This window comes from Salmo salar, unplaced genomic scaffold (genome assembly GCF_965601325.2).
Source record: "Salmo salar unplaced genomic scaffold, fSalSal1 ptg000414l, whole genome shotgun sequence".
Taxonomy (NCBI): domain Eukaryota; kingdom Metazoa; phylum Chordata; class Actinopteri; order Salmoniformes; family Salmonidae; genus Salmo; species Salmo salar.
In genome coordinates, this window is record NW_027675380.1 from 205,537 (window position 1) to 227,960 (window position 22,424).

Sequence of the window (22,424 nt, forward strand, 5' to 3'; positions counted from 1 at the left end):
TTCTGGCTGTGCCGGGTGGAGATTATAACAGAACATGGCCAAGATGTTCAAATGTTCATAAATGACCAGCATTGTCAAATTATAATAATCACAGTGGTTGTCGAGGGTGCAACAGGTCAGCACCTCAGGAGTAAATGTCAGTTGGCTTTTCATAGCCGATCATTCAGAGTATCTCTACAACTTCCATTTCACTTAATCATCTACAATGCTTCACCTTCACCAATATAAACATGGTGTCTACTGGCTGTCAACAATTAAAAACAAGAAAAAACACGTATTTCTAAATAATAATATACAATCAACAAATAAAAACAAGAAAACAAAATATTTATTATTTATTACCCGTATAATTTTTTTAATCCTTTTTCTTTCTATAGAATCCTACAATTCTAGCTTCTAGAACACTCGTCTTCCTAAAACTCACTAGCTTCTAGAACTCTCGTCTTCCTAAAACTCACTAGCTTCTAGAACTCTCGTCTTTCTAAAACTCACTAGCTTCTAGAACTCTCGTCTTCCTAAAACCCACTAGCTTCTAGAACTCTCGTCTTCCTAAAACTCACTAGCTTCTAGAACTCTCGTCTTCCTAAAACTCACTAGCTTCTAGAACTCTCGTCTTCCTAAAACCCACTAGCTTCTAGAACTCTTGTCTTCCTAAAACTCACTAGCTTCTAGAACTCTCGTCTTCCTAAAACCCACTAGCTTCTAGAACACTCGTCTTCCTAAAACTCACTAGCTTCTAGAACTCTCGTCTTCCTAAAACTCACTAGCTTCTAGAACTCTCGTCCCCTTGGAACGAGCCCAAACAATACTCATCTCCAATACGGAAAAACGTGCAGTCAAAATAAATTGGGATCAATGGCAACGCAATGGCTAAACACAAAACATTTTTGACTGCCCAGCCTTGAGACAATCAGCTACCAAGTTGCCCTTAAAACGGACATGTCTGATTTCAAGAGGAAACTCCTGCAATATCCATAGTAACTTTCCACCTCACTGCGGAGCTTCTCTCTCTTTTCAGGGTTCACTAGATAGGCATGTTGTTGGATCGGGGCCCAGTCCCCAATGTCATGCTCTAGTACATTTGGGTTGGCACATCTGAGAATGAACACAGATATTCTAAAATGACATTATAAAATGATCCCTGATATTACGTCAATATAATTGTACCCAAAAATTGTCAGTTGGTTGCATAAATCATTGATTACTAAATGCTACATTAATTGTAAATATGAAATATCAAACCAAATGTACACCCCTTTGTTAATATGTATTGGCAATAATTAACTTAATGGTGAGGCATAAAATAATAAAACATGTATCTTTTGTCAGGCTGAATGTTTGAAATATGAGGTGATTTGAGTCCTGCTTCTTCAGTAGTGGAATAAAGACAATTAGCACTTGGATGTTGTCAATAAATGCTGGAGTGATGTAGGATTGTTAATACAATTGATTATAGACCAATTTATTATACTGCGTCCATGTGTATAGGCTGCAAGTAAGTTGAATTTAAGTTGTTTTCAAGTCAATGAAAAAACGACATCTTCTCAACTTTCACTTTCAACTAAAACTGAATGTGTATTGGATGTTGGGCATAGTCTTATTTTCAATATCTTTTCAATTACATTTTGCTAGGTGGGATATTTTCCATGCATGGAAAGGGGTTGGAGGCAAAGGACAAATAAATAAGTGCTACCAAACATAACAAGCATTTCACAAACACTACAGTGTATAAATAAGACGCATTAAATAAAACCACAATGAGGACAAGTTTTCATTAATCATTGGGTACATCGTACGAAAAGCATCACAATTATCTTAAATAGGAAAACAATTCAAGTTCAGAATCACAACATAAAATACATAGGCATTTCATCATTAAGTCCTTTAGGAAATAATGTCTGGTGGGCTGTCCAAATCAAAAACCAAAATGCAGAAACAGTTTGTGATGTATTGAAAACCTAAACATAACATGTGCTATATACACAAACATCTGCCACAATAATCATATTACTTGTATTTTTATTAAACAAGCTTCTTATAAACTGCACAAGCACCAAAAACACTTGTTTTGACAAGTAGCAATAAATCACTGATATAGTCAGGGGGGAAATCAGGTTGTAGGTGCTGTTGAAACTAACACAACTAAAAAACACATGGAAATGGGAGATATATTTTACCTCACTGATTAGAGGACAACCTGCAGAAGACAGTCAGCTACATTTTGGAGTGACGCATTTAAATTTAGGGGTCGCTAAACAAAGGAACACAACACTTATTCATCGATATCATGCTAAAATCATTTGTGTGACAGGAGGGAGATGAAGTTGCACGTCCTGTTAAAACTAACAGCTCAAAAACCACACGGAATCTGGGAATAATGTGTACATCCCTGGTTAGAGGACAACTGGTAGAAAACAGCCAGATACATTTTGAAGTGTTGCATTTTGATTCAAGTGGGTCACCAACGTGGTAAGTGTAACAACCCTTTCAGAGCCTGGATTTTCCCCAAGGCTAATATCCATATCATGTTGAAATCAATTGATGAAGGGGCAAACGTTTAGGTGTCTACATTGTCCTACTACAATGTGTTAACATTCTACATTGTGAAGTTTATTTATTGATATCATGAAACAACTCCATGTATTTTCTGATATTTGATCAGAGATCTTTTATCAGATTATCTCTGGGCAGGTTTCTCTCCTCTATGTGTTCTCTTGTGTACAGTCAGATTCCCAGAATGAACAAAACTCTTCCCACATTGATCACAGCTATAAGGTTTCTCTCCTGTGTGTATTCTCTGGTGTAGAGTCAGATTGCTAGATGCAGCAAAACTCTTCCCACACTGATCACATGTATAAGGCTTCTCCCCTGTGTGTATTCTCTGGTGTAATGTCAGTTTGCTAGATCTTATAAAACTCTTCCCACATTGATCACAGCAATAGGGTTTCTCTCCTGTGTACAGTCAGACTCCCAGAATGAACAAAACTCTTCCCACATTGATCACAGCTAAAAGGTTTCTCTCCTGTGTGTAGTCTCTGGTGTAATGTCAGTTTGCTAGATCTTATAAAACTCTTCCCACATTGATCACAGCAATAGGGTTTCTCTCCTGTGTGTATTCTCTGGTGTTGAGTCAGATTGCTAGATGCAGAAAAACTCTTCCCACATTGATCACAGCTATAAGGCTTCTCTCCTGTGTGTATTCTCTGGTGTCTTGTCAGATTGCCAGATTCTGTAAAACTCTTCCCACATTGATCACAGCTATAAGGTTTCTCTCCTGTGTGTATTCTCTGGTGTAGAGTCAGATTGCTAGATACAGCAAAACTCTTCCCACATTGATCACAGCTATAAGGCTTCTCTCCTGTGTGTATTCTCTGGTGTACAGTCAGCTGCCCAAATTGACCAAAACTCTTCCCACATTGATCACAGCTATAGGGTTTCTCTCCTGTGTGTATTCTCTGGTGTTGAGTCAGATTGCTAGATGCAGAAAAACTCTTCCCACATTGATCACAGCTATAAGGCTTCTCTCCTGTGTGTATTCTCTGGTGTCTTGTCAGACTGCCAGATTCTGTAAAACTCTTCCCACATTGATCACAGCTATAAGGTTTCTCTCCTGTGTGTATTCTCTGGTGTAGAGTCAGATTGCTAGATGCAGCAAAACTCTTCCCACATTGATCACAGCTATAAGGCTTCTCTCCTGTGTGTATTCTCTGGTGTACAGTCAGCTGCCCAAATTGACCAAAACTCTTCCCACATTGATCACAGCTATAGGGTTTCTCTCCTGTGTGTATTCTCTGGTGTAGAGTCAGATTGCTAGATGCAGCAAAACTCTTCCCACATTGATCACAGATAAAAGGTTTCTCTCCTGTGTGTGTTCTCTGGTGTAATGTCAGCTGGCGAGATTGAACAAATGTCTTCCCACATTGATCACAGCTATAAGATTTCTCTCCTGTGTGTGTTCGCTGGTGTACAGTCAGCTGCCCAAATCGACCAAAACTCTTCCCACATTGATCACAGCTATAAGATTTCTCTCCTGTGTGTATTCTCTGGTGAAGAGTCAGATTGCTAGATGCAGCAAAACTCTTCCCACATTGATCACAGCTAAAAGGTTTCTCTCCTGTGTGTATTCTCTGGTGTAATGTCAGTTTGCTAGATCTTGTAAAACTCTTCCCACATTGATCACAGCAATAGGGTTTCTCTCCTGTGTGTATTCTCTGGTGTAGAGTCAGATTGCTAGATGCAGCAAAACGCTTTCCACATTGATCACAGCTAAAGGGTTTCTCTCCTGTGTGTATTCTCTGGTGTAGAGTCAGATTGCTAGATGAAGCAAAACGTTTCCCACATTGATCACAGCTAAAAGGTTTCTCTCCTGTGTGTGTTCTCTGGTGTAATGTCAGCTGGTGAGATTGAACAAATGTCTTCCCACATTGACCACAGCTATAAGGTTTCTCTCCTGTGTGTGTTCTCTGGTGTACAGTCAGATTGCTAGATGCAGCAAAACTCTTCCCACATTGATCACAGCTATACGATTTCTCTCCTGTGTGTATTCTCTGGTGTAATGTCAGTTCGCAAGATCTTGTAAAACTCTTCCCACATTGATCACAGCAATAGGGATTCTCTCCTGTGTGTATTCTCTGGTGTAATGTCAGCTGGTGAGATTGAACAAATGTCTTCCCACACTGATCACAGGTATAAGGCTTCTCTGTGTGTATTCTCCTGTGTACAGTCAACTTCCCAGAATGAACAAAACTCTTCCCACAATGATCACACCTATAAGGTTTCTCTCCTGTATGTATTCTCTCATGTTTTTTAAGGTCTGTTGACTGGGTGCATCTCTTCCCACATTGAGCACAGCTATAAGGTTTCTCCCCCGTGTGTATTCTCTCGTGTGATTTTAAATGTCCTGGAGAAACAAACCTCTTCCCACAGTCAGAGCAGCAGTGAGTTCTCTTCCCTGTGGATCTCTGTGGGTGTTTCTTGAGGTGTTCTAATGTGGAGAGACTCTTCTCTGCCTTGTCAGCATCATGAGGTTGTTGAGGCTCCCCAGAGGATCCACGGTAGTGAAGTATCTCTCCTGTGTGAACAACAAAGTCATACAGATGATTTAAAGGCCCACAACAGCGGTAATCCACTGTAAAAGGTGATGCCAACAGCGTAGCCATGATGTTATACAACAATTGACGTCTGTAATGAATGTAAAAATTTGACATTTGCCTTAAAATGAGCAAGAATAGTCATATTTTGTCTTGTTTTCACATTAGTAGTAACATCGATGATTGTAGGCTAGAAATAAGATATTAATGTTGTTGAAACTCTAAGCAGTGTGCCAGACAACTTTTGGTCTCCAATATAGGCCCCTTTCTGTATTTGCTAAAATTGCAGCACGAGGGCAATTTGATTGCAGAAACTCCTCCCTGCTAATGAGGAAAGCGATAGTTATGGATGTACTATATCTGCCTGGAGCAAAAATGGTGAGCAAACATTTTAGTTTTTCACAATGTATTCTGAATGTGAATGGGGGAAAACTCAGGGGAGTAACCTCCATTTCCAGGTTGCTTATGAGTACATTTCACACTACCTTGGATTATAATTGTAAGGATATTTGAATGTCCTGTTTAATATGTTTGCTAAAGCATTAAGAATTATGTGTAATTATTGAAGAACCGCGTTAATGACAGTATCCATTTGGGTGTTGTCAATAAAGTTAAGATTTTAGTTATTTACTTAACCAGGTAGGCCAGTTGAGAACAAGTTCTCATTTACAACTGTGACCTGGCCAAGATAAAGCAAAGCAGTTCGACACAAACACAGAGTTACACGTGGGATAAACAAATGTACAGTCAATAACACAACAGAAAAATCTATATACAGTGTGTGCAAATGGAGTAAGGAGGTAAGGCAATAAATAGGCCATAGTAGCAGAGTAATTACAATGTAGCAAATTAACACTGGAGTGATGGATGTGCAGATGATGATGTGCAAGTAGAGATACTGGGGTGGAAAAGAGCAAAAGAAGTATATAAAAACATGGGGATGAGGTAGGCAGTTGGATGGGCTATTTACAGATGGGCTGTGTACAGCTGCAGCGATCGGTAAGCTGCTCAGATAGCTGATGCTTAAAGTTAGTGAGGGAGATATAAGTCTCCAAAGTCAGCAATTTTTGCAATTCGTTCCAGTGATTGGCAGCAGAGAACTGGAAGGAAAGTCAGCCAAAATAGGTGTTGGCTTTGGGGATGACCAGTGAGATATACCTCCTGGAGTGCGTGCTATGGATGGGTGTTGCTATGGTGACCAGTGAGCTGAGTTAAGGCGACCTTAGCAAAGACTTGTAGATGACCTGGAGCCAGTGGGTTTGGCGACGAATATGTAGCGAGGGCCAGCCGACGAGAGCATACAGGTCGCAGTGGTGGGTGCTATATGGGGCTTTGGTGACAAAACGGTTGGCACTGTGATAGACTGCATCCAGTTTGCTGATTGGAGTGTTGGAGGCTATTTTGAAACTGACATCACCGAAGTCAAGGATGGGTAGTATAGTCAGTTTTACGAGGGTATGTTTGGCAGTGTGAGTGAAGGAGGGTTTGTTGTGAAATAGGAAGCCGATTCTAGATTTAATTTTGGATTGGAGATGCTTAATATGAGTCTGGAAGGAGAGTTTACAGTCTAACCAGACACCTAGGTATTTGTAGTTGTCCACATATTCTAGGTCAGAACCGTCCAGAGTAGTGATGCTAGTCGGGCGGGTTGGTACGGGCAGTGATCGGTTGAAGAGCATGCATTTTGTTTTACTAGCATTTAATAGCAGTTGGAGGCCACCAAAAGAGTGCTGTATTGCATTGAAGCTCGTTTGGAGGTTTGTTAAAACCTCTTAGGGATAGGGGGCAGTATTTTCACGTTCGGATGAAAAACGTACCCAAATTAAACTGCCTCCTACTCAGACTCAGAAGGTAGGATATGCATACTATTAGTAGATTTGGATAGAAAACACTCTGAAGTTTCTAAAACTGTTTGAATGATGTCTGTGAGTATAACAGAACTCGTACTGTATCTACATACTGTATCTACTAAATCCTGAGAAAAATTCAAACAGGAGGTGGGAAATCTGAGAATTGTAGTTTTTCTTTTGAATTCCTATCAAAACTACAGTGTCTAAGGGGTCATGTTGCACTTCCTAAGGCTTCCATTGGCTGTCAACAGTCTTTAGAAACTGGTTTAAATTTACATTTACATTTTAGTCATTTAGCAGACGCTCTTATCCAGAGCGACTTACAGTAGTGAATACATACATTTGTTTTGTACTGGCCCCCCGTGGGAATCGAACCCACAACCCTGGCGTTGCACACACCATGCTGGCATTGCAAACACCATGCTCTACCAACTGAGCCACAGGGGGGCCTGCAGGGGGGTTTCATCCTTCTCCTGTTACTAGACAGAAAACAGGAGCTCAGTCAATGAGTGGCCTGTCTGAGGACATGGGACTTGGTGAGGCGCGCCTTTCCTTCTTTTCCTTCTGGAATGAATACGCTATTGTCCGGTTGGAAAATTATCGCATTTTTACATTAAAAATACCCCAAAGATTGATTGTAAACATCGTTTGACATGTTTCTACAAACTGTAATGGAACTTTTGAGCTTTTCGTCTATTTATGTGCGCCCCCGTCTCGTGCCTTTGGAATAGTGTTCTGGACGCGCCAACAAAACGGAGGTATTTGGACATAAATTATGGACTTTATCGAACAAATGAACATTTCTTGTGGAAGTGGGAATCCTTCGAGTGCATTCTGCCAAAGATCAGCAAAGGTAAGGAAAGATTTAATTTAAAGACCCTTGCTCCCTTCGGTCTCAACATAGACTTTGATCTGAAGCAATTTTTGTGATAATTGTGATTTTGCCATTGTAATTGTTTGTTAGATACATTTTAGACTACAAATGCTATGATCGTATGCTATCCATTTGTTTGTCTTTTTGTATGTTCTTTGTATGCCATTTTTTAAATATTTGAGTTAACCAATGATATTAGGCCATACTTGGCCATGATTACAAACACCTGTGTGTCTCTTGACACTATATAAATGACTCATCTCGCAGTGTTTGATGATACCCTGATGAAGACAGCTTCGCTGTCGAAACGTTGGTTATTACATTTTTGCATCTGAGCTCTTAGAGTGTGCGGCTTTCCTTTATTTTCTAAGGAAAGATTTATAACACTATTTTGGAGTTTTGCAGATGCCATGACTTGGCGGGTAACTGTATAGCTTGCTTTGATGGCTGAGCTCTGTACTCAGAATATTGAACAATGTGCTTTCCCCGTAAAGTTGTTTTGAAATCTGACACAGCGGTTGCATTAAAAGTAGTATATCTATAATTCTTTAAATAATTGTTATGTAATTTGTCAACGTTTATGACGAGTATTTCTGTAATATGTGTGCACATTGTGTGTGAACATTTTCTGAACATCACGGGCCAATGTAAAATGCTGTTTTTGGATATAAATCTGAACTTGATCGAACAAAACATACATGTATTTTGTAACATGATGTCCTATGAGTGTCATCTGATGAAGATCGTCAAAGGTTAGTGCTTAATTTTAGCTGTATTTCGGGTTTTTGTGACGCATCTCCTTGCTAGGAAAATGGCTGTGTGGCTTTTCTTGTTTTGGTGGTGTCCTATCATAATGTAATGTATTGCTTTCGCTGTAAAGCCTTTTTGAAATCGAACAATGTGGTTGCATTAACGAGAAGTGTATCTTTAAAATGGTGTAAAATAGTTGTATGTTTTAAAAAATTGAAATTATTAGAATTTTGTTGTTTTAAAATTTCATGCCATGCTATTTTGTCAAACAATCCCGTTAACGGGATCCTATCTCGAAGCAAGAGGTTAACACAGTCTCCAAAGAAGGGCCAGATGTATACAGAATGGTGTCGTCTGCGGAGAGGTGAATCAAGGAATCACCCGCAGCAAGAGCGACATCGCTGATATATGCAGAGAAAAGAGTCGGCCCGAGATTTGAATCCTGTGGTACCCCCATAGAGACTGCCAGAGGTTCGGACAACAGGCCAGGTCAATGAAGACGGCTGCACAGTACTGTCCTTTAACGATCGCGGTTATGATATCGTTTAGTACCTTGAGCGTGGATGAGGTGCAACAATGATCAGTTCGGAAACCGGATTGCACAGCGGAGAAGGTACGGTGGGATTCGAAATAATCAGTGATCTGTTTATTAACTTGGCTTTCGAAGACTTTAGAAAGGCAGGACAGGATGGATATAGGTCTGTAACAGTTTGGGTCTAGAGTGTCACCCCCTTTGAAGAGGGGGTTGACCACGGAAGCTTTCTGATTTTTAGGAATCTCGAACTATACGAAAGAAAGGTTGAACAGTCTAGTAATAGGGGTTGCAACAATGGCGGCAGATAATTTTAGAAAGAGGGTCCAGCTTGTCTAGCCCAGCTGATTTGTACGGGTCCAGGTTTTACAGCTCTTTCAGAACATCACCTATCTGGATTTTGATGAAGGAGAAGCTGGGGAGGCTTGGGCAAGTAGCTTCGGGGGGTGCGGAGCTGTTGACCGGGGTTGGGGTAGCCAGGAGGAAAGCATCTCCAGCCGTAGAGAAAAGCTTATTGAAATTCTCCATTATTGTGGATTTATCGGTGGTGACAGTGTTTCCTAGCCTCACTGCAGATTGGCAGCTGGGAGGAGGTGCTCTTAGTCTCCATGGACTTTACAGTGTCCCAAATTTTTTTGGAGTTAGAGCTACGGGATGCACATTTCTATTTGAAAAAGCCTTTGCTTTCCTAACTGACTGTGTGTATTGGTTCCGGACTTCTCTGAAAAGTTGCATATCGCGGAGACTATTCGATGCTAGTGCAGTACGCCAGAGGATGTTTTTGTAATGGTCGAGGGCAGTCAGGTCTGGAGTGAACCAAGGGCTATATCTGTTCTTAGTTATACATTTTTTAAAGGGGCATGCTAATTTAAGAAAATCCTTATTTAGGAAATTTCTTTTAAAGAACAACCAGGCATCCTATACTGATGGGATGAGGTCAATGTCCTTCCAGGATACCCGGGCAAGGTCGATTAGAAAGGCCTGCTCGCAGGAGTGTTTAACAGTGATGAGGGGTGGTCGTTTGACCACGAACACATAACAGATGCAGGCAATGAGGCAGTGATCGCTGAGATCCTGATTGAAAACAGCAGAGGTGTATTTGGAGGGCAAGTTGGTCAGGATAATATCTATGAGGGTGCCCATCTAGCTTGGATTGTAGGACGGCCGGGGTGTTAAGCATATCCCAGTTTAGGTCACCTAACAGAACAAACTCTGAAGATAGATGGGGGGCAATCGATTCACATATGGTGTCCAGGGCACAGCTGGGAGCTGAGGTGGGTCTATAACAGCTGGCAACAGTGAGAGACTTGTTTCTGGAGAGATTCATTTTTAAAATTAGAAGCTCGAACTGTTTGGGCATAGACCTGGAAAGTATGACAGAACTTTGCAAGCCATCTCTGCAGTAGATTGCAACTCCTCCCCCTTTGGCAGTTCTATCTTGACGGAAAATGTTGTAGTTGGGGATGGAAATTTCAGAATTTTGGTGGCCTTCCAAAGGCAGGATTCAGACACGGCAAGGACATCAAGGTTGGCGGAGTGTGCTAAAGCAGTGAGTCAAACAAACAAGGCTTCTGATGTTAACATGCATGAAACCAAGGCTTTTACGGTTACAGAAGTCAACAAATGAGAGCGCCTGGGGACACACAGGGCCTGGGTTAACCTCTACATCACCCGAGGAACAGAGGAGTAGGATGAGGGTACGGCTAAAGGCTATCAGAACTGCTCATCTAGTGCGTTGTGAACAGAAAATAAAAGGAGCAGAATGCTGGGTAGTATAGATTCAAGGCCTAATGTACAGACAGGGGTATGGTAGGGTGCGGGTACAGTGGAGGTAAACCTAGGCGTTGAGTGACGATAAGAGAGGTTGCATCTCTGGAGGCACCAGTTATGCTAGGTGAGGTCACCGCATGTGTGGGAGGTGGGACAAAAGAGTTCTCTGAGGCATGTTCAGTGGGACTAGGGGCTCCGCAGTAAAATAAAACAATGATAACTACCCTAAACAACAGTATACAAGGCATATTGACATTAGAGAGACATAAAGCGAGGCAAAAAGCAATCACAGGTGTTGATTGGGAGAGCTAGCTAAGACAACAACGGGTAAGACAACAACAACAGGTAAAGTGGTGATGAATGGGCAGAGGGTCAGTTAACTACACACAGGGCCTGAGTTCGAGGCTGGGGCCAACAGATAAACAAAACAGAGTACCGTGATTAATGAACAGTCCAGCAGGCATCAGCTATGTAGCCAAGTGATCATAGGGTCCAGTGAACAGGAATATATGAACCAGGGAAGCCGTTAGGTAGTCATTACTACGCTAGCCGGGAGATGCGCCTGGCTCGAGGCTAACTGGTGCTAGCTTCGGGACAAGGGCATCACCGACATCTGGCAAAGGCCAGTTGAAGGCACATCAGACGGAATTGCGTCGACAGACCAGTCGTGATGGATCGGCGGGGCTCTGTGTCGACAAAGGGTCCAGGCCAATTGGCAAAAGAGGTATTGTAGCTGGAGTAATTTTGTTTGCTAGCCGGGAGATACACCCGGCTCGAGGCTAACTGGTGCTAGCTTCGGGACAAGGGCGTTAGCCACTATAGCCACTCTGGTGCAAAGGTCCAGAGCTTACAGCAGGAATCCGGTGATGTAGTGGCTTCTAGTCGTCTTAGTGAAGAGTCCGGGAGGCGTCAGCTGTGTAGCTGAGTGATCCTAGGGTCCACTGAGCAGGCCGGGAGATGGGCCTGGCTCAAGGCTAGCTTGAGGCTAGGTCACTCGGTAGCAGCTAGCTAGCTGCGATTATCCGGTGTAATGGTCCAGAGCTTACGGCAGGAATACGGTGATGTAGTGGAGAAAAACAGTTCGATATGCTCAGGGTTGATATCGCGCTGTGCAGACTGGCAGGTATTATCCAGGCTAAAAGCGGCTGGTATCTGAGCTAAAAAGGTAAAGACATCTAGCAGTGGTTAACAATGACTAAATAGCTGCCAGCTAATTAGCTGGTTAGCTGCTGATGGAGGTTCTAGCTATAAGGCCTAAAAAATAGCAGATCCGTATTATAATGGGTGAGGCGGGTTGCCGGAAGGTGTATTTAATTTAAAAATGGAAAAAAAAGATTGAAATATATTGCAATATATTTTAAAAAAGACGAAAAAAACATAACATTTACAACACGCCATTGGATTACAAGATGAATCTCAGTTAAAAACCATTGGATTTAGCAAACTCTGAAATTATTCAGTATTTCTGTGCCCACGAAAACTGTTTTCCCAGCATAACATAAGGAGCCACTAAATGATACGTAATTCGAGTGCATTTCAGAATTTAAAAAAAACTGTCCGACAGCAAGATCCAGTATTTAAGTTGAAGTTCATCATATGACAAGCGTAACGTTATGACTATAACTACTGTTCCCTTTCATTCGGTCAACTTCGGTACAACATACTATAGACAATCAATTCCCATGCCGACCCAAACGGACACTAAATGAAACGGCCCCTGGCAGACCACCCAGATCCGACCTCGCAATTTATTAATTGTCTTTTGTTTGAAACACTCCTGTCAATGTTGAGTAAGGACGCACACCTGAATACACATATAGAAGTAGGACTAGTCTACCTGGCCTGCACGCAAATGTAGGCCTATAAATGTGCCCATTTGGGGATGTCTGATAGTATTTCTGATTGTCTTAATGCACCACCACTAATGAGTTGTGGAGCTTCTCAAAGTAATTTTTCCTTCACCTCAAACAGCAAGTAAACAAAGTCTAATCAAAATCAATTGCGTACGACAATAGTTCCTCTAAGTATTTTCGTAAAATATTTCCACTCGGCATGAAAGGGAAAAATGTTATGCTCTGATCCAGTGGAAATGTCATAAAATACCTGATTACTTCTTTTCCTTTGCACAAATAGCCGACAGCTGTGTCTGTCCTGAACTCACTGGCGCCGGGAAACTGAGGGCCGAGAATATTTTATACAATGTTGCAAGCTTGCTATCACAAGTTTCGGGGGACCCAATTGATAGTTGATACAATGTTTCAAGTTTATTTTTACATAGTTGGCAATGGCAATAAAAGTTACTTTTAGATTTGTATAATTTTCATTTAGATTTAGATAGAATGTAGATTAATCACAGACAATGATTTTGAGATACTATTATGAATTAAATTAAACTGTTCCAGTAAAATATGCATATGAAAATCATAACTGGCACGCAGATCGGTAGAAATGGTAAGATACATTGTCACTCTAAATGGAAAAGTTTTACGACCTCTGGTGTAGTCAATTACTGAAAAAAACTTCAGGAGCAAAACGGCAGAATTTACGAAGTCCAGCAGCAGCGGGGGGAGGAGGAGGGAAGAGTTTTTCTTGGTTAAATTGGTGACTGGCTCCCTCGAGTAACTTGTGTATCTGTAATTATTTAATCAAACAGCATGCTTACAGCATCAGACAAGTTACGTACATATAGTTGATTTTATAAAAACACATGGGGCGATTTGTAGAAAGAACAGATGACTCTTGGTTGACCAAGATGTATTTTAGTTGGGGACAGCACTAGAACATGATTTTGGGGCTCCCGAGTGGCACAGCGGTCTAAGACACTGCATCTCAGTGCTTGAGGCGTCACTACAGGCTGTATCACAACCGGCCGTGATTGGGAGTCCCATAGGGTGGTGCACAATTGGCCCAGCGTTGTCCGGGGTAGGCCATCATTGGAAATAAGAATTTGTTCTTAACTGACTTGCCCAGTTAACTTGTTGGGGATAGGGGGCAGTATTTTCACGGCCGGATAAAAAACGTACCCGATTTAAACTGGTTACTACTCTTACCCACAAACAAGAATATGCAGATAATTAGTAGATTTGGATAGAAAACACTGAAGTTTCTAAAACTTTTTGAATGGTGTCTGTGAGTATAACAGAACTCATATGGCAGTCAAAACCCTGAGACAAACCCTAACAGGAAGTGGAAATCTGATTTGTGGAATCACTTTCAACCCTTTGCCTATGAAACACACCGTGAGTTAGGATTCATTTAGCACTTCCTAAGGCTTCCACTAGATGTCAACAGTCTTTACAAAGTGGTTTGAGTCTTCTCCGGTAAAAACTGACCGAACGAGAGGCCTGGAAAGTTTGTCATAGAGGGAGGGCCATTACTACTATGATGCGCGTGCCCGTGGGTACTCTCTCGCTCCGAAACGTTTAGTAAGACAATGCAATCGTCCGCCTTGAATATTTTTGAAGTTCTGATTGAAAAAGGCCCTAAAGATTTATGTTATACAACGTTTGACATGTTTGAACGAACGTAAATACATTTTTTTTTGCACATTCGTGAGGACAAGTCCCGCGCGCTTCGTAAATTATGAGTAGCCTTCGGAACGCGCTAACAAGAAGGAGCTATTGGGACATAAATTAACAACTTTTTCGAACAAAACTACATTTGTTGTGGACCTGGGATTCCTGGAAGTGCCTTCTGATGAAGATAATCAAAGGTAAGTGAATATTTACAATAGTATATTTGATTTTAGATGAGTCCAAGATGGCGCTAACCTGTATCGCCTAGCCTATTTTTCTGAGCATAGCACCTCGTTTATTGCAAAGTGTGATTTCCCAGTAAAGTTATTTTTAAATCTGGCAATGCGGTTGCATTCACGAGATGTTAATCTATAATTCTTTGAATGACAATATTATATTTGATTCACCGGAAGCATTTGAGGGAAAATATTTTCTGAACGTCACGCGCCGATGTAAAATGCTGTTTTTATATATAAATATGAACTTTATCGAACAAAAAATGCATATATTGTGTAACATGATGTCCTAGGAGTGTCATCTGATGAAGATTGTCAAAGGTTAGCGCTGCATTTAGCTGTGTTTTGGGGTATTTGTGATGCATGCTAGTTGCTTTGAAAATGGCAGTGTGATTATTTTTGGCAGGGTACTCTCCTAACATAATCTGTTTTGCTTTTGCTGTAAAGCCTTTTTGAAATCGGACAACGTGGTTCGATTCAGGAGAGGTGTATCTATAAAATGGTGTAAAATAGTCATATATTTGAGAAATTTAAGTGATAGCATTTATGAGGTATTTGTATTTTGCGCGACATGATTCCACTGGCTGTTGACTAGGGTGGGACGCAAATGTCCCACGTTGCCCAGACAGGTTAAATAAAGGTAACATTTAAATAAGTGTTTTTTGACAAACCGTCTTTCACAAATCCGTCAAGGCACCAACTTTGAGAAGGGTTTAAAACAAAGGTTTCAAACCAATTCATGAATGTTATTGAATCTAGGAATGTTTCGCCTTTTATGTAATGGCATGAAAAAATTGTCTGAATATTATACAATGACTTATCAACAGCTGTAATAATTTGACCCCCACAGGAAATCTACACTGGTAATTCTAGAATATACTATATAGTCTAGAAACCTGGTTAAACTATCATTATGACATCATGGATGAATTCTAGAATATACTATATAGCCTAGAAACCTGGTTAAACTATCATTATGACATCATGGATGAATTCTAGAATATACTATTTAGCCTAGAAACCTGGTTAAACTATCATTATGACATCATGAACAGCCAGTCTTTGTATTCATAGTGTAGTGAATTCAGGGGATAGCCTGAAGGTTGCTACAATAGCTTTCTCTTTCAATTTGAGAGTGATTACATTTCTCCTTCCCCCATCCCTCAGCTGTTTACCAAACCAAGTCTCTAGGCAGCCATTTTGTTGCTGTTTAAAAAAACTCACACAGCAATCACTCAACCAATCTGCGGTTCAAACACTGTTTTGGTAATAAGATGATGGGTTTGGAGAAATGTAACTACTTTCAAATGCATAGACAGACCTATGGATGCAATGACTGACCATCCATGATATCAACATTACAGTTTTAACCATGTTGAGGCTGTACAGTGTTGATTTACATTGTTTCTAGATGTTGGAGTAAAAAAAAGCTTATTTGGGGATCTGATGGGGTAAACTAAGCTCATGAGGCATGTGTTATATTCTTCAAGAATCAATGGCTATATATAAATATTTTAAAAGTCCAAATATGGATGTAGAAATTTTATATTTCCCCTTTAACACCAAACATCAGTTCAACAACTGCAGAGTTTGTGCCTCTGTTAAGACAGTACTTACTAGTGTTAATCGGGGAACGGTTTCTCAAAAACATCTTATGGCTAAGTTCACCGTTAGAACCATTGGACGCCTTAAGATGCGTTTGGGAAACCGGGCCCAGATGTCCAGTTTCCTCCTCTATCGATGTAACAGTCATCTCCCCCTCTTCCTCTTTCACTCCATAAACTGCATCCTCCTCTTCTTTTACTGTAACATCCTCCTCCTCTTTCACTCTGAACGCGTCTTTTTCTTCTTTCACAGTAACGGCCTCACCCTCTACTTCTTGTTTTACTGTGATGTCCTCTTCTTTAGCAGGAGAGTAGCTCAGTGAACGCATGGTCGGAGAAGTTAGCTAGGCTAATGCTAACTTAACCAGCCTGCTAGTGTGGTGGAAAATTGTCTTAAGAATAACACTTCTTACAAGAACTTGTAAATTTAATATAGACTTTAATACAGAGTAGTAAAGCCGAGCCGGTCCGCGGAACAACGACTCCCTTCCTTAGGCCCCGGCTCTGCTTTTATGCACATACAATACATAGGTCCACCCTTTATGTAAATGAAGTAAAACCATGCGTTCTGCCACCATTTTCTTTCAACCCAATGGATAACGCCCTCATCTGCTTTTAGCTCTAACATAGTAGTGGCTGGATAACGCCCTCATCTGCTTTTAGCTCTAACATTTTGGTGGCTAGATTCTCCTCATATGGATATGAAAATAAGGCATGCTTTGCATGCTTACGCTTGGCATATATTTAGTCATGGCCATACATTCAGCTTGCCTGGCCGTTGCGTGGTTCCTACTTGGGGATGTATGGCCACCTGTTATCTCCACTCAGGGCCAGCTGCCAGTCTCCTCTTTCGCTAGCTAATGTATTTATATTTCTTTCCCTCAGCAGTCTCCCACATAAATCCCTCCTCTGGGACTAATTAGTCCCACATCAAACCTGATTAAACTAGAGACAATAAGGATGGAAGCAAAATAATAGATACATAGAATAGTAAGTGTGTTGAACGAAATGTGAACAGATAAAACATAATCATATACTGGACCAAACATCTCCAATCCAATAACATGGGTAGGAGTAAAAGATCCAGTCAGGCTTAAAATAGTAAATGAGGATACACATAACAAATTAGTATACTATGAAGAAGCATGAGCATGTAGTACATAGCCTTGCCTGAGGTTATCTCAGTTATGTAGAGTATAGAATATAACAAGAATTTAAAAGAATAATAAACATAATAGACCTAATTAAAGTTAATATTCTTACTATGAATCTGAACAAGGCCTAAGTGAGCAAAAATAAAAGTTACAGACAACATTCCAAATTGAGACACGATTCTTCCTCGCGGACCCCTTTCTAACAGAAATTAAGCATACATCACTCATTACTGCTAGAAGATTAAGGGCATGGTCCGTAGACACTTGTAACCGGAATACCTTCTGTTACCTAGCGTGTAATAAATGATCCTCATTTTAGGAAGGCAAAACTGGCTTAAATTTAAAAGAAAATGCATACATTTATATATGTATGAAAACCATAAAACAAACATAAAATACGACATACACTTAAGGTTTGTTCAAAGTCATACCAGAATTTACATCATAGGGGCACATTCCTTATTTCCACATATAGGGCAATCCTCTCTTTGACACATTGCACAGAATAAGGGTTCAGGATGATGGTAATGTCCATCATTGTCCTCTTGGGAGCACCACTTGCAACGCCTGGGTTGCAGACATTTTTTGTGTACATGGACAAGCATTATTTCATCCGAATCGGGGTCTTTGGCATACACAGGAAACCCACCAGGACGCCAATCATGGCACTCATAACCTCCCCCAAGAATTACCCCATGACGACAGTTAGGATTACCAAAAGGGCAATCAAGGGGTCCTCCAACAGCATTGCAAGGTTTTCCATACTTGTCCGTATAATGTCCAGGGTTACCAGGGACAGGATTGATTATGAGAGGTGGATCCAGTATATGTTCCTTAAACTTCTTTCTTGACCCCCCTCTTATGTCTAGGGTCTGCTCCATGTACTGCCATCTGTTTTTAACAGTGGTTTTGACCACAAGTGATTTAACCAAAGGCACCACACAGCAAAATACAATGCCCAATGCTACTAGACCTCCACCCATCATAATGGCCAGCCTAGTAAACATAGCACCCCATTTTCCCAAAGCCAGGTCCAACCAATCCCAGACATGAGAATCAAACCCCGCATTCACCTTTACTTCTGCTCTTAAGCCTTTAAGTTTATTCATAGCTAGGGAAAATGTTCCATTAGGTGCAGTGTTGTTGGGAATAAAAGTACAACAAGCATCTCCATACATTACACAAACTCCCCCTTTCTCTGCCAAAAGCCAGTTGAGAGCTTCCCTATTCTGCCATGTCATCTGGCTTGTGGCCTTTACCTGTTCTCCTAAGGCTGTCAAGGCAGAGTCAGTATAATTAATACATCTTTGTTGGTTATAGTATATATAATTAATCCACTCTAAGTTCTTATTGGGTGTTACCCACAAAAATATAGATTCAAATCCAGATTTAATCTCATCTCTGGCCTTAAACTCGTTGGGCACACCTCTGGGTTGTCCAATTGAATCAAGGTACAATCTAGGATCTGATTCATACTCCCTCCTAGTTCTAGTGTTAACATGCTCCTCCTGTGGTGTTTTGATGATGGTAACCTGTTGGACTGCTCTGACTAAAGCACATAATCCAGTCCATTCTTCAGGAAGAACATTCAGAAGTTTGTTTTTCCCACACATCCAAAAGCTATCAGCAATACCTCTATCTTGGGTTTTTAACATAGTAAGAGACGGTGCAACCTGAGTGATGTGGCCACACGAACCCCTCCTATTGGTAGTTAATCCTTTCTCATCAAATTTGCGAATCCCCGCAATCTCTAACACCCAGATAGTGTCACATTTAACAGTTGTGTTTCCTACGTTAATCCCACCAATACCATAGTTATAGAAACATTCATATTTTCCCTTAACCACAGTACTTTTTTCTGTCTGAGGTCTAGTTAAATCAGTTTTAATGTTGTATGCAGCACATTCCTTATTAGCCAGTACAGTCTCATTTAACATAGTTTTACCCCTAGTACTACCCAAGGCCATTCTGCATTCAATGTCACAAAGGAATATGGTACTTTCCCGGTTTACAATTAGCATTTTTCCAATTAGCACAACTGTCAAATGATGCAGGTTCAGGTACTATTAACACTTCAGACAAGGGTGATTTGCTGCACAAGATACAATCGTCCATTCTATGTCTGTCCGCCGTATACCTAGCCCATTTATACCAATCATTCTTTACCGCTTCTTCCAATGTTTTGTCCTTGAGCGGTTCTGGTTCTAACATATTTGCTGTTTCATCCGCGTCGTCCTCTTGAGGTGGACTGTTGGGTTTTGTCAACAAGTTCCAAATGTCAGTAAAGAACCCTGCTGTTTCTGATGCTTTTGGTTTTGTTGTAGGTATAGTGGATTTTTCACCCAGAGTAGTAGTTGGTACTCTGGTGGTGACCACTGTGGTGTGTACAGCAGCTGCCACAGTCGTCGTGGTTCTAGTCGTTGTAAGCACCTCTAGATTGGGTGCCGGTGTGAATTCGATTTTCATGGTGGTTGAACTGCTCCCTTCAGTCAGTCCTGTACGTGCCAGTTCAACTATAAATTCTTCTCCTTCAACGGGTTCAATGTTATTTATGCTGAGCACCCATTCATTTTCTTCTTTGATTATTGTTAAGTCACATCCTTTTGGATCCCAAATCACTTCTCCCTTCGTCTGATGATGAGTCCATCCACAGTACGCGACATCAGGTAGGGGTTTTACCCTGTATATCGTGACCGATCTTTGTTCTCCTGTTTCCGTTATGATCTGAGGTGGGACTGGAATGCTAACCTTGTTTGTCCTACCCGGTTGTTCGGCAGGTTCCTCTCTTTTTTTCCTATTCAATTGTTCATCAAGGGGACCGGTGAGTGTCGAGAAGTCAATTGTGGGAAAAGTCCCTTGCCCTTCGAACGTCTCCCTCTTTTCTCCATTGGGAAGTTTCTCCTCCTGCTGTTTGAGTAGTTTCTCCTTCGGCAGCTCCTGTTGGGCTCGTCTCTCCTTCAGTAGCTTCTGTTGGGATATTTCCTTCTTCAGTGGCTCCTGTAGGGGTATTTCCTTCTTTAGCTTGTGGATCTCCCTCCTCTGACCCACCTGGCTCCCCATCTGGGTAGTCATTAATTCCAGGGAAGAATTGTTCCCATTCTCTGGGGTGTACTTCTGGGTCCCATTGTATTGGGCTTTCGCCATAGATATCTGCCACAGCAGGCATATCACCAGGAGTATCAGGCATATCGTTTCCCCCCCCTTGGAGTCTCTGGTCCCACAGGTTTGAATATTGTTGGTTGGCAGGTTTCTTCTCCCGCCCTGTTTCTTCGTTTACTTCTTCTGAGAGCAGTTGGTGGTGTATCAGTTGTTTCTTGGCTTCCACTTGGCCTGTTAGCTTCCTGGCTTCCTTTTGGAGCCACAATTTCTTCCGCTGCTTCTTCTCCTGTCGCGCCCCCGTTTGGTGTATCAGCATCCTCTTTTCTATCCGGTTGTTTCTTCCTTTCTGTTGGGACTCTGGTGCAGTGGTTGAGATGATACCACGTCTTGCTTCCTTTCACCTGGACGGCTGTTGATGTTGCTTCGGCCACCTCCTTCTCTCCTTGGTTGATCCCACTTTCTCCGGAACACCCGAATGTAGACCAGATCCCCTGGTATCACCTGGCGTGGCCCCTCTGGTCTCTACTCCGGTTCCTTCTTTTTCTCCTGTGAATATATAACTTCATGTATCTTGGTTAGGTGCTTTACATATGATTTTAGTTCTGTTTCTAGTATGTCTAAAGAGGGACCTTTGTACAGTCCCCCTAGTGATGGCACAGGCATGGGTCGACCCGTAAGCATTTCATGCGGTGACAAGTGCGTGTTTCTGTTAGTTTCCATGCGACTGCTCATTAGTGCAAGCGGCAAAGCATCTACCCAGTTAAGCCCTGTGGATAGGCAAATCTTTAACCTCTTACATCTAGACGTTCCGCTAGCGGAACACCTGCTCCAATATCCAATGATAGGCGTGGCGCGAATTACAAATTCCTCAAAAATACAAAAACTTCCATTTTTCAAACATATGACTATTTCACAGCATTTTAAAGACAAGACTCTCCTTTATCTAACCACACTGTCCGATTTCAAAAAGGCTTTACAGCGAAAGCAAAACATTAGATTATGTCAGCAGAGTACCAAGCCAGAAATAATCAGACACCCATTTTTCAAGCTAGCATATAATGTCACAAAAACCCAGAAGACAGCTAAATGCAGCACTAACCTTTGATGATCTTCATCAGATGACACACCTAGGACATTATGTTATACAATACATGCATGTTTTGTTCAATCAAGTTCATATTTATATCAAAAAACAGCTTTTTACATTAGCATGTGACGTTCAGAACTAGCATACCCCCCCGCAAACTTCCGGGGAATTTGCTAACAATTTACTAAATTACTCACGATAAACGTTCACAAAAAGCATAACAATTATTTTACGAATTATAGATACAGAACTCCTCTATGCACTCGATATGTCCGATTTTAAAATAGCTTTTTGGTGAAAGCACATTTTGCAATATTCTAAGTACATAGCCCAGCCATCACGGGCTAGCTATTTAGACACCCGGCAAGTTTAGCACTCACCAATTTCAGATTTACTATTATAAAAGTTTGATTACCTTTTGTTGTCTTCGTCAGAATGCACTCCCAGGACTGCTACTTCAATAACAAATGTTGGTTTGGTCCAAAATAATCCATCGTTATATCCGAATAGCGGTGTTTTGTTCGTGCGTCCCAGACACTATCCGAAATGGTAAATCAGGGTCACGCACATGGTGCAATTCGTGACAAAAAAATTATAAATATTCCATTACCGTACTTCGAAGCATGTCAACCGCTGTTTAAAATCAATTTTTATGCAATTTATCTCGTAAAAAGGCGATAATATTCCGACCGGGAATCTCCTTTTCGGCAAACAGAGGAAAAATCACAAAGACGGGGGCGGCCAGGGCACGCGCCTAAGCCCACAGTCCCTTGATCGGCCACTTGAGAAAGGCGATAATGTGTTTCAGCCTGGGGCTGGGATGACGACATTCTGTTTTTTCCCGGGCTCTGAGCGCCCATGGA

The 22,424-nt window shown here is 41.3% G+C and overlaps 1 protein-coding gene across 1 annotated transcript; it reads right to left on the reverse strand.

Moving 5' to 3' along the window:
- Positions 1–863: 863 nt before the first annotated feature.
- LOC145875993 (uncharacterized) lies at positions 864–20,519 on the reverse strand. Its single transcript, XM_082971764.1, has 4 exons — positions 20,138–20,519; positions 4,822–5,071; positions 2,982–3,825; positions 864–2,917 (listed from the first exon to the last, which is right to left on the reverse strand). The coding sequence occupies exons 1-4, from the start codon at positions 20,517–20,519 to the stop codon at positions 2,678–2,680; spliced, it is 1,716 nt and encodes a 571-aa protein (XP_082827890.1). The 3' UTR covers positions 864–2,677.
- Positions 20,520–22,424: the final 1,905 nt, after the last annotated feature.

Coding starts and splice junctions, on each gene's coding strand:
- LOC145875993 (XM_082971764.1), bottom strand. CDS start 20,519: ATGGCGAAAGCCCAATACAATGGGACCCAGAAGTACACCCCAGAGAAT. Junction 3,826..4,821: donor TGTGGGAAGAGATGCACCCA/GTCAACAGACCT, acceptor ATGTGGGAAGAG/TTTTGCTGCATCTAGCAATC. Junction 2,918..2,981: donor ATCAATGTGGGAAGAGTTTT/GTTCATTCTGGG, acceptor CAATGTGGGAAG/AGTTTTATAAGATCTAGCAA.